This window comes from Rhamphochromis sp. 'chilingali', assembly GCF_963969265.1.
Source record: "Rhamphochromis sp. 'chilingali' genome assembly, chromosome: 13".
Taxonomy (NCBI): Eukaryota; Metazoa; Chordata; class Actinopteri; order Cichliformes; family Cichlidae; genus Rhamphochromis; species Rhamphochromis sp. 'chilingali'.
Genome location: NC_137940.1, coordinates 13185608 through 13197620, shown reverse-complemented (window position 1 = coordinate 13197620; position 12013 = coordinate 13185608). Strand labels below are relative to the sequence as shown.

At 40.4% G+C, this 12013-nt stretch overlaps 1 protein-coding gene and 1 long non-coding RNA gene across 2 annotated transcripts; both read right to left on the bottom strand.

The window, feature by feature from the left end:
• Positions 1–2491: 2491 nt before the first annotated feature.
• LOC308408556 lies at positions 2492–4396 on the bottom strand. Its single transcript, XR_013973801.1, has 4 exons — positions 3958–4396; positions 3501–3659; positions 3366–3422; positions 2492–2935 (listed from the first exon to the last, which is right to left on the bottom strand). It is a non-coding gene; the product is annotated as an uncharacterized lncRNA (long non-coding RNA).
• A 609-nt stretch (positions 4397–5005) lies between these two features.
• On the bottom strand, positions 5006–11503 carry LOC308408974 (uncharacterized protein; the record flags this gene model as incomplete). Its single annotated transcript, XM_080901459.1, has 8 exons — positions 5006–5921; positions 7796–7901; positions 8149–8250; positions 8419–8490; positions 9426–9527; positions 10849–11041; positions 11155–11317; positions 11401–11503. 8 exons carry the CDS (start codon positions 11501–11503, stop codon positions 5905–5907), a joined length of 858 nt encoding a protein of 285 aa, XP_080757585.1. The 3' UTR covers positions 5006–5904.
• Positions 11504–12013: the final 510 nt, after the last annotated feature.

The window sequence follows — 12013 nt, the reverse complement described above, 5'->3', positions numbered from 1 at the left end:
TAAATCCGTTGGGCATCTTTCTTTGCCTTTAGACAACAATTCTGAGGGCAAAAGAGCCAAACGGGACAGGCGAAAAAAAGAAAAGGAAAAAAAAAAAAGAAAAAAAGAAATGAGGAAGAGCCACTGAACGGACGTGTCTGGAGCATGCTGAACAGTGGAACAGTTAGCAGTTAAAACTGTCCTCATGAACAAAGCACAAAGTCTTTTACTGAGCATGAGCATTCATAATAATCAATCAAGATCGGGAGAGGGGGTCTTTAAAAGTCGCTTCCTTGCAGTTTTCTGTCTGTGTGTAAAGAGAAATGACACAACAACAGTCGCATGTTTGGAAACAAATGATTTTCCCTTTTGTTGAACGTTTTCTTCAACAGGAAGAGAAAATACAAGCATCTTCTAGCCACTTTAGTGTTCAAATAGTACAAACAAGAAAACACCTACAAATGTTTCTGAAAATGTAGCGTGTTGTTTGTTTTTTAATTTCAAATATTGTATAACAAGACAAAACTGCAAACATGAACACAGATTTTAACTGACTGAAGCCTTTCATTGAACTACCAAATAAACACGTTGGTCCTCTCTGTCTGTCCAAACACGTGGCAGCACTTCTGCTGTCATTCGGTTCATATTTAACAAAATCAAACTGCAGACATGAGTGTACACATTCGTTTTTGACTCTCTCACTGAACTAACCGTGTGCATGTTTGTACTCTCTGCTCATATGAATAAACTGGGATCTGACTGACACTAACTAAACACTGGCCAGAGCACTTGAGGTGACTCATGTGAGAGTTAAGTATTTTACAGTATTTTACATTTTTAACCCTAACTTTTTTTTTTAAATTCCTTGAAAATGAAATGACACACTTAGTCAAATAATTCATGGAGTCACAGGCCTCTGTGACTCACAGCCCTGCAGATATAACTCCCTCAGGATGTTACAGTTGAGCTCCAGATCACAGTCTGAATGGAAACGTGTGTAACACAGGTCCAGATGTTGATCATGCTCAGATGTGTAATCCTGGCTCAAAGGTTAACACTGGCACATGTGACTGTATACAAAAGAGGGATGTAGCTTTTTTGCCAATGTGGAAGTTTCTGAAACGTGTATTTGTCTCTATTGGCCAGAAGACTGACCAATGATGCCTGTGTCTGCTTGTGTAAAAATCAGTGGAAAAATGACACTTTGTCTCCGCGGTAACACTTTCCTGGTGAGTTCATCATCAGTCGCTCATTTCAGATCTCACTGGATTCATCGTGAGCTTCATTTTGTAAACTACGGTCTCCATCAGCTTCCAGAAGGTTGATAAAGCAGGGTACGACTTACTGCATGACTGCCAAGCTGCTACAATACGAGCATCCCTCAATTTGTCAGTAAGAGCAAGGTCTTCCATCTTTCGTGTACAGTCTGTAGCATGATCCTGCTTTGCTCCTTTTGTGCTCAACAGACACACCCTCCAAACCTTTTGATCAGACCTGTTTGATGATATCAGAGACGACCTACAGGTTATGAATATATCACAAAACATTTTTTAAAACAAAAAAGGAGAGCTGGAAGGTGAACAGAATGCTTCTAAATAACAAGCAGAGAGTGACTTTGGATGCAGCTCTGAGTTTATTTTAGTTAAAATGACGAACTACTCTGACTCACTCTGACATGAATGATGTCACTGCTGTGTACCCAGGACCTGCTTATGTGTGTGTATTTGAACAATTTTGTACATGCGCACATTGTTCAAAATTCTGGATACAGTTCACGTTTGTGTATATGTGTGTGTGTGTGTGTGTGTGTGTGTGTGCCTAATTACAGTGAGTGCTTTGTGGAACGTCTCAGTGTGATTGGTCCTCACCGAGTCCGACATTCACATCAATAGAAGCCTGACGATGATGGATTTCCCTATGCTGCGATGCCAACACACACACACAAACAACAACAAACACACACACACACACACACATACGGGTCTATGTGGTATGGAGGGACTATACTACGTCAATCCGCCCGGTGGTGGTTTAAGTGGACTACCATTTTCAAAGGACTTAGAGCCAAGGGAGCGAGGTTAAAGTGTTCGAAAAAATCTGAAAAAAATTTGGGTCACTTCAGACCTCATACACTCCCTATAGAAGTCTAGATACACTGATACACATCAACCAGACTCTATTGTGTTTTCTGGAGACATTGTCCACTTGACAACAATGTGTTTTATGAGGTCCAAAAAAAACAATATTGGGTCTTTAAAGGGACAATGATGTAATATTTAAATAGCTCATCATTACCATGAATACACATCTGACAGGACACAGGATTACTGGAACATCATTTTATTAGTGTTCTTGGATCTGAACATTAATTTTAACCATAAATTAAAAAAGAAATCTATGGACAAAAATGCCCACGCTTCCCACAGAAATATAAAAATATAGAAAACAGAAAAATTAAAAACATTTAAAATGAATTTTAATAGTCTAAAGGTAAATATTAAGGGGAGAAAATATGCATTTATAATTTTTTATTTTAAATATAACCTGTCAAAAAAAAAAACCCTAAATAAATTAAATGTAAAAATTATGAAATACAAACTACTTCTGTAATTAACAAGAACTTTTTTTTTCTTTAAACAGAACATCAGTGTTAACAACAATTGGCAATCTGACCAAGATGTAAAACCACATCTGGCTAAACAGTTATTTTAGTTCATTTTTTTCTGCCTTTTTGCAGTTAATCCTCTGTTTCTTACAAAATCTCGTATGTTTTGAACTGTTCTTCCTGCCAACACCGGATCTTCTACCAATTTGCAATGACTGCATTCATTTTTGGTGGCTAGTTTCCCTTCGTTTATGTGGTCTTTAAAATGCCTCATCACTGCAGCAACCTCAGCCTTGGACCACATGTTTTTGGGAGCTCTTCGGGAATTGTGGGATTGAGCAGCATTTTTCTCTGGAAGATATATAAAGTAGTAGTAGTTAAAACAAACAAAAAACCAAACAAAAAAAACAAAAAAACATTTGGTGGTTAAAAGAATGGATGCTACCCTGTACTAACTTCTGAAATGTGTTGCTACCATCAATATCAAAACGAGCTAAAATTCTCTTTGAAAATTTATCAAATTTCTAAAATGAGACATTTAGTGTTCCGCTGTGAATAAAAGACTGAATAAAAAGTTGAATAAAAGTCTCTTGATGCATGCTCAATCATCCAGGTAAGTAAATCCCAAAACGTTGATTCTGTTAATCTGGACGTAGCGTTTTCAGTGGGAGAAACATTTTGTCACTCATCCAAGTGACTTTTTGCCACCACTCTGCAGTTTGCCATATGTTGCAAAGTGATGAAACAATAATAAGCTTAGAGAACCAACTGCACCCCTTACCTTCAGAGGGAGCAGCAGTCTCACTTGCTGCAGGCATTGTGAGTGGTCCTTCATCTGCTGATTACACAATTTGATTAAGTTTTAATATTTGTAACAAACATTTTATCCACAGAAACCAAGCTAGTGGTAACTTACCACAATCTACAGTGTCTTGGAGCTGCGCTGTGTTTGTGGAATCAGCTACTGCATGTACAGGCTCACTGGTGCCACACGCCAACATTGTGAGTGCTGTGTCATCATCATCTGATTCACTCTCACTGTCCTTTGTTTCAGCATCACTTAATGCAATTTCATCTGAGAAATTGTGGGAAAACCCCCCCAAAAAACCAAACACAAACCCCCCAAAAACCTCACATTAACAACGAGATATGACAAAATACAGAACAAATACTGGAAATTATAGTACATAGTTTTACTATTTAAGGCCACCACTCTGCAGTTTGCCAAATGTTGCAAAGTGATGAAACAATAGACTTCAAGAACCTTAAATCATGGACATTTAACAGAATGGTCTGTGCTTTTAGGTTTTAATTCTGTTGATAAAGCATAATATTCAACTACTGCCCTAATATTTGCTCCTTTCAATACAAACCTTCTATTTTGATCTCATCCAGTGATTTCCCCTGGATCTGGGAAAGTTGTCCTTTTTCCAGTGTTAAAAGCAGTTTGGAAATCTTGGCCAGCTGTGTTGTGGGAACTGGTAATCTGTAGAATTCGCGGTGAACGCGGATATCATGACCCAGGAAATCTGCAACCTGATCAAGTTCGTTGTTTTTCAAATTAAGGACTTGTGAGAGTGTGGCAACATGTTTTCTGAGCTGTGTCGATCTTAGATACTCAGGCTGCTTTGCTCCACACTGGTGTGCATGAACACGCAAGGAGTCCATTCCTCTGTAATGACTCATTGATCGGGGTCTTGCAAAGAGGTAGATATTAGTGGCACAAATACCACAGTCAGGCCTCCTACTAACCAGTAGTGACAGAGCATCCAGCATGCTTGGTGTTAGCAGAACTGGAACATTTCTGTCCCTTTTTCCCATTATTTCTATGCTACAGAAATAGTTACAGAGTCTGTTCCATTTCTGAGAGCCCCATGGCAACATCTGTGTGGAGTGCTGTTTTGTCTCTTTCAAGAAAACTTTTGAGGCGCATCTTTGAAACCTCTCCAGAATGTCTTCGGTTGAACACAATGATTTGTGAGAGTGTAACTTGTGCAAGTTGGGCATAATTCTGAGCTGTGGCTTCGTTCTCCAAGCTGCAAAAGGCACTTTCTGCAGATTTTTGAAGGTAGTGATGGAGAATCCGAACATCTTCTGTAAAGGGCAATGTTGATGGCTTGTTAAACTTTGCCTCACTCAATGTGTTCAAGGCACGGTGAGACACCATCTCAGACCATTTGGAGACATACAACTTCTTGAACGCATCAGTGGACTTGATTAGGGCTTCATCCTCTGTCATGAGGGCACGACAATGGATAATGTCAGACATTTTATGCAGTGTATGTCCCAGTTTCAGCGCAAGGCTTGGAGTTTTGTATGACAGTGTCTCTTCATCAAAACCTGAAACTTTCTTTACTGCTTGCACAACTCTCTGGAAATTAGCAGGCTTAATAGCTTCTTCTATGTTATGCACTGAGAATTCTGTGCGCAGACACAACAACAAACGTCCCGCTTCACGAAGCTTCTGTCGTATATAATCATACTTTGTAGGGTCTTGTCCATGTTTATTGTAGAGGGACTGGGCAAACTGAATAACAGTAAAGTCATTTCGCACAGCTGAGGCAATCTCATCTTGTTTCATAACAGCAAGAACCTTCCAGACTCCACTTGACACCTGCGGATAACACTGAGACTCCAGAGTTAAAGCCAGGCCGAGTACTTTGGTTCTTCCAGGTTCTTTATCCGTGTCATCTTTTGGTTTGTTAGGACATCTGCGGACATGTCTCCAAAGATCCTTGCGAACATACATCCCTTGACAATAAAAGCAATGAGCAAACTTTCCCTCTACTGCTTTAATCTTGGGTCTTCTCTTCACTTTCAGTGGTCCCACTCCACCATGCAAAACTGCAGCATTATGCTTAAAATTTCCCTTATTTCTCAATTTCTCTAACAGACTTTTACGCTCGTTTGAGTCTCTAGGCAGGGAAAATGCATGCACAACATCAGGAGCCGTTTTGTGCGTTTTCAGGTGGCGGGAAATTTTAGCTTGTGGTTTGCCACAAAAATAGCAGTAATTTCTTTTACTTAAAGTCATTTTTTCTGATTCAGTTTCGCAAAGCTCACTTTTATCTTGTGGCTTGTCCTTTGTCAAGTTGTGGATTAAATTCGTTGAATCTGATTGTTCATGCGCTTTGGAGATGTCATCTTGGCATAGCAGACCTTTTGATGTGCTTGGCAATAATGAGATGTCTTCATCTGAATCTTCATCATATGACTCTGAATCTGGCACATATTCTTCTTCTGATATGCTGTGGTTGCCATCATCATCGCTTGATATTTGATCCAGAACTGAATGTGGCAATCCATCCTCCCCTGAATATTCAGAAATTTCTTCTTTCTGGAATGTAAGAACAAAAGTTCTTTTAATTGATCAATACTTTAGACAGGTAAAAAATAAACTGAAAAAAAGTCAAGCCAAATATGAATGGGATACACACCTGTGTTGACTGGTGGCAATTCTGATTTGCCAATTTTGCAAGGCAAGATTTGTGCCAGACCCCTAAACAAACTGAAACACATTTTGATAGACTTAATTTAGCTTTGCAGTTCTATTTAAGTGAAGTAGTTTTTTGTCAAAGCATTGCAGTAATGTCAAATGCTGAAAAAAAAAAAAAAAAAAAAAAAACTGTTTACATTAAGGATATTTTAATGACTACACATACACTGCTAATCCCCCTCCCCCCCCCCCCCCCCCCCCGAAAAAAGGACATCCCAGATGTGAATGAAGGAATTATTCTTATTAAATACTTTGTTCTTTAGGTAGTTGAGTGGCATGAAAGTGTGTAGTTGAATGTGTGTGGCCTCCAGATGCCTGTACGACTTCCCTACAATGCCTGGGCATGCTCGGGATGAGGTGGCGGATGGTCTCCTGAAGGATCTCCTCCAAGACCTGGACTAAAGCATCTGCCAACCCCTGGACAGTTTGTGGTGGATGGAGTGAGACATGATGTCCCAGATGTGCTCAATTGGATTCAGGTCTGGGGAACAGGCGGGCCAGTCCATAGCATCAATGCCTTTGTCATGGAGGAACTGCTGACATACTCCAGCCACATGAGGCCCAGTGTCGTCTCGCATTAGGTGGACCCCAGGGCCAAATGCACCAGCATGTGGTCTCACAAGGGTCCGAGGACCTCATCTTGTTACCCAATGACAGTCAGGCTCTCTGGCAGGCACAGAAATGCCACCCCTCACCATTACTGACCCACTGCCAATATGATCATGCTGGAGGATGTTGCAGGCAGCAGAACGTTCCCCACGGCATCTCCAGACTGTCACGTGCTCAGTTTGAACCTCCTTTCAGCTGTGAGGAGCATAGGGTGCCCGTGCTGAAGTTGCCAAACTTTGTGTTTTCTGGCAAATGCCAAACATCCTGCATGGTGTTGGACTGCAAGCTCAATCCCCACCTGTGGATGCTGGACCCTCAAGCCACCCTCATGAAGTCAGTTTCTGACCATTTGAGCAGACAGATGCACATTTGTGGCCTGTTTGAGGTCATTTTGCAGGGCTCCTCTTGTTCCTCCTTGCACAAAGGTGGAGGTAGCGGTCCTGCTGCTGGGTTGTTGCCCTCCTATGGCCTACTCCACATCCAGGTAGCACCTCCATGCTCTGGACACTACACTAACAGACACAGCAAACCTTCTTGCCACAGCTCACATTGATGTGCTACGCTAGATGAGCTGCACTACCTGAGCCCCTTGTGTGGGTTGTAGACTGTCTCATGCTACCACTAAAATGAAATCACCGCCAGCATTCAAAAGTGACCATAACATCAGCCAGAAAGCATAGGTGCTGAGAAGTGGTCTGTGGTCACCACCTGCAGAACCAGTCCTTTATTATGGTGAATTGACTATAATTTCCACTTGTTGTCTACTCTATTTGCAAAACAGCATGTGAAACTGGTTGTCAGTGTTACTTCCTAAGTGAACAGTTTGATTTCACAGAAGTGTGACTGACTTGGAGTAACATCGCATTGTTTAAGTGTTCCCTTTATTATTTTGAGCAGTTTATGTTATGGAATGGGGAATTGAGGACAATCCCAAGTATACCATTTTTACAAGGTCCTGCACCAATGAGGTAATACTGCATTTCTTTAATTAGACGTGACCACCCATTAATTAAAAAGGGAGCAGTGTTCATTTCAGCTAGTCTTAACTTGTTGAACTCTATTAATGCTTTTTACTATACACTGTACCTATTCACTAAATGTCTCACCTTTGCACTTATAGCCAAGCCACTTGAGGGAGGAAACCGGTCCCACACACTGAATGCACTTGTCCAAAGATGATATTGTTGTGCACACCAGACGATGATTGTGACACTGTTAGCAAAATATTGCAACATTTATTTGTTTTGGACAGTTGGAAAGGTGTGTTTTCAATTCAGTTGCAGATATCAACTAATAAACTTCGTCCATGTAAATCACATCACACCCAGGTGACTGCCAAACACACACACACACACACACACACACACACACACACACACACACACACACACAGCATCCATAAAGAATGATGATAGATTAAATTATTAGTTCATTAAGTGGTACACTGGATTATATTTACCCTTTCAGGCTCTGGATGTTTCAGGTCCAGATCATTGTTTGGAAAGCTGTTTGGTTGCGGCTTTAGGCAGCTCACAGTCTTCTGAATCTGGCTGGTCTCAGTCTTCGTGTGTAACAGATAGAGAATGAAGACAAAAGAACAGTAATCTGACAGTTACTAAAAATGCATCACTCAAGAGGATGAATAGACCATTTCACTATCGGCAAATAGCGTAAGGTACACATCGTGCATGAGAAACATTCATTAAAATCTGTCCTAGGTCAATGTTACCTCTTCAAAATCTTGCACTGAAGAAGAATGCATGGCTTCTGAGCCTTGCTGAGGCATTTCTTCATCAAGATCCTGCAACAAAGAAAAGATGGCACAAAGATTAGACCAAGTGCTCTTCTTGCAACTGTACTGGGCAGGCCTGTGCTTCTGTTTTTAATTTGCATGTGTGTGTGTGTGTGTGTGTGTGGGGGGGGGGGGGGGGGGGGCTTTCCACTCAAGAAATGTTTTCTTCTGAAAAAAATACTGGCTACAATAATTAACAACTGATTCCTTTGCAATCATCCATCCTCTTCCACTTATCCTTATCAGGATTGTGGGGTAGCAGTTTTGGGGCCTATACCAGCTACCATAGGGCAGTACAACCTGGACAGATCACCAGTCTAACATGGAAGGACAAGCATTTGCATTCACACCAAAGGGCAGTTTTGAATCACCAGTTAACCTAACCCCATAAGCTACATCTTTGGACTGTGGGAAGAAGCCAGAGTACACAGCCAGAGAGAGCCCATGCACTACCAGCAGTAAAAAGTGCCTAAAACAAGTTAAGTTGTATAGTACTATCTATCTTAATGTTCAAGCCTGAGTTTCAAACCACATAGAAACAAAGCACATGCAGTCAGTTCTGCATGCTGTAGGTCAAACTGTCAAGAAATACGAGAAGACCCCTCCTAAAACCAGAGTGATGTCACCATGAAGCAAACTTTGACGGAGTCCCCCAATAACAGTGTGGTCCTCCTAAGTCACATTTGGGTGGTTAACACACACACACACACACACACACACACACACACACACACACACACACACACACACACACACACACACACACACACTCAGATGTTATCCAGACTTGCACTTTGAAACAATGAAAAGGACCTACAAGCCACGGTCCATGTAAATCACATCACACCCAGGTGACTGCCAAACACACACACACACAGCATCCATAAAGAATGATGATAGATTAAATTATTAGTTCATTAAGTGGTACACTGGATTATATTTACCCTTTCAGGCTCTGGATGTTTCAGGTCCAGATCATTGTTTGGAAAGCTGTTTGGTTGCGGCTTTAGGCAGCTCACAGTCTTCTGAATCTGGCTGGTCTCCGTCTTCGTGTGTAACAGATAGAAAATGAATATACAGTGCATTTTTGAAGAGGCTTTTGAAACATTAAATAAACTGTATGAGAAAGATAAGTTTCAAGCTATTGTCTTTAAAATATTCACTGTCATGTATAGAGAATTTAAGGCCCTATGATTAAGAGACAAATAGTCAGTGTGATTTCTTTATTTTTTAAGCCATTGCTAAAGGAGTAAAACAATCACCTGTAGCAGCAACGAACTGTCACTAGGGCCCATTTATCTTCGAGGGACAAAATTTAAAATGAATCTAACTAAAGAGGCTACACAGCAAAATCTCCAGTGTTAAATTAACACTAGAGAGTGTCTATATGGGTCCACACAACACTGTTGAGTGTTGAATTAACACTTTTGACAGTGTTATATGTTTAAAAGTAACCTAGTCAGTTTTGAAGATTAACAAAGACTAACACTGAGCAGTGCTGATTTTCTAACACTGGAATATTTCTAACATTTTGAGTTATTTTCCAGTGTTAGAAAATCAGCACTGCTCAGTGTTAGCCATTGTTAATCTTCAAAACTGACTAGGTTACTTTTAAACATATAACACTGTCAAAAGTGTTAATTTAACACTCAACAGTGTTGTATTTAACACTCAGAGGTGTGGACCCTTATAGACACTCTCCAGTGTTAATTTAACACTGGAGATTTTGCTGTGTAGAATCACATTAAACATCAATCACTGTTAAAATTTAGAAACCGAAAGCCATTTTTTATTTCTGCATACCTGCTGATATTTTTTTAGTGCTTTTAGAGGGCTTTGATGTGGCAGCCATCACAATTGCCTGTTTTCCATTAGTACCTACCCCTGTTTTTCCAGTAGGTTATAGTACCATGTAGTTTTTCAGTAACTACTGCACCAAGGTTCCAAGTGATCCAAAGTGATCAGAAAATTTGACATAGACTGAATGCCACCAGGTGGCTGGTCAATGGTGTCACTCGATAAGTTATGAGTGCGCCTCCTTCGTGAAAATCCAAGCCATCATTTTTGAAACTCTGAAATGTTTGAAATAGCGACCAAAATTAACAGCGTGATCCCTGAATTGAACACTAAAGTATAGACTGAGCAGCAGGCATTTTGTCACCTTGACGTCCATGCTTGCTGTGGCATTTATATCACTGGATGCTCGGCTGCATTGCTATAGTTACCCCAGGCACAGTAGGTGATACTCAATTTCAGTGAAAAACTAGATGCCCTAAGTCACGTTAAGCCAATTTGAGTAGGTACAAATGTAAAAATGGCTTAGGGTATGCAATTTATCAGTTCCAAAAAGTACAATTGTAGAAATACCTTGCATCTCCAGAGCCAATCCGAGTCACCATAATTATAGTCTATTTCTTCACCTGGACTTATGTCTCTGCTTGCAAATAAGCATAGATGGGGCTTTCCATTGATATTTAATATTTTCATCTTAGCACTTGGACTGATGTGGTTGTCGTTGACAAGTCTGCCTAATGACCCATCTTCTTGAGATGCATCCACACTGTGGGGTTAGGCAAAAAAGTATTAGCTTAACTAGTTAGGAAGCTTTTTTTTCATAAATCAAAAGCAATGTGTAATTTAATCTTAATCAAACTACACTGATATAATACGCACCACCAGAGTTTTCCATCAAACTTGAATTCAAACATGAACACCTTCAGGCTGTCATGATAAACTCTGTGTCTCCGCTCACATTCTTCTTTTGTTATGAGTTTACCTCTGTATTCCAAAAGAAAGTCTCCTTTTTGGAATGGAACAGTCGTGAAAATGCCCCGACCTGAATTGCAGAGGCATACCAAGTGAGTGACAAAAGACAAAGTGACAAACTCCAAATCTAATCCAAACTAAAGACCAACTTACCTTTGAAGGCATTTATGTAGTGGATATCAAGTCCCAGTTTGTCCCTTCCAGCAGAAACATGACAGACTGCATCCTCCCGTGGAGGAATGCGTCTCCTTCGCATGTTCTTCTGTACGTTTTGATTGGCTGTATTACCAAAGCATATAAAGTATTACGATTATCGTCATCATTGTCATCATCATCAGTAGTAGCAGAACTAGCAGTAGTGTAGTTTACAGCATAAACACAGCTGACTTATTCATAGTGCTAATTTATGCCTTCTTTTAAAATGTTAAAGGCCTAGTACTCAAAATGGCGACATGTGACATTTCTGTAATGGCGACTGCAGAGAGTGATACAAGTACTGAGAAAGCTTAGGCATCAAAACTGTAAGAAGTTTTTTCTTCAGGCATATAAATAAATACACGACTAAATACACTTATACCCTTGCTTTTATTTTAGGGCTGTCAGCAGAATGGACAGACATTGGACAAACTGCCCGAAATTAGCTAACAGCGACATCAGGGATTTTGACTCAGACTGCGCTGGTTTAATTGTTAATCGCGTTAGTCGCGATGTCGGCATTAACACGTTTAAGCCACAATAATGCTTTAACACCGAGTAAATCCTAACA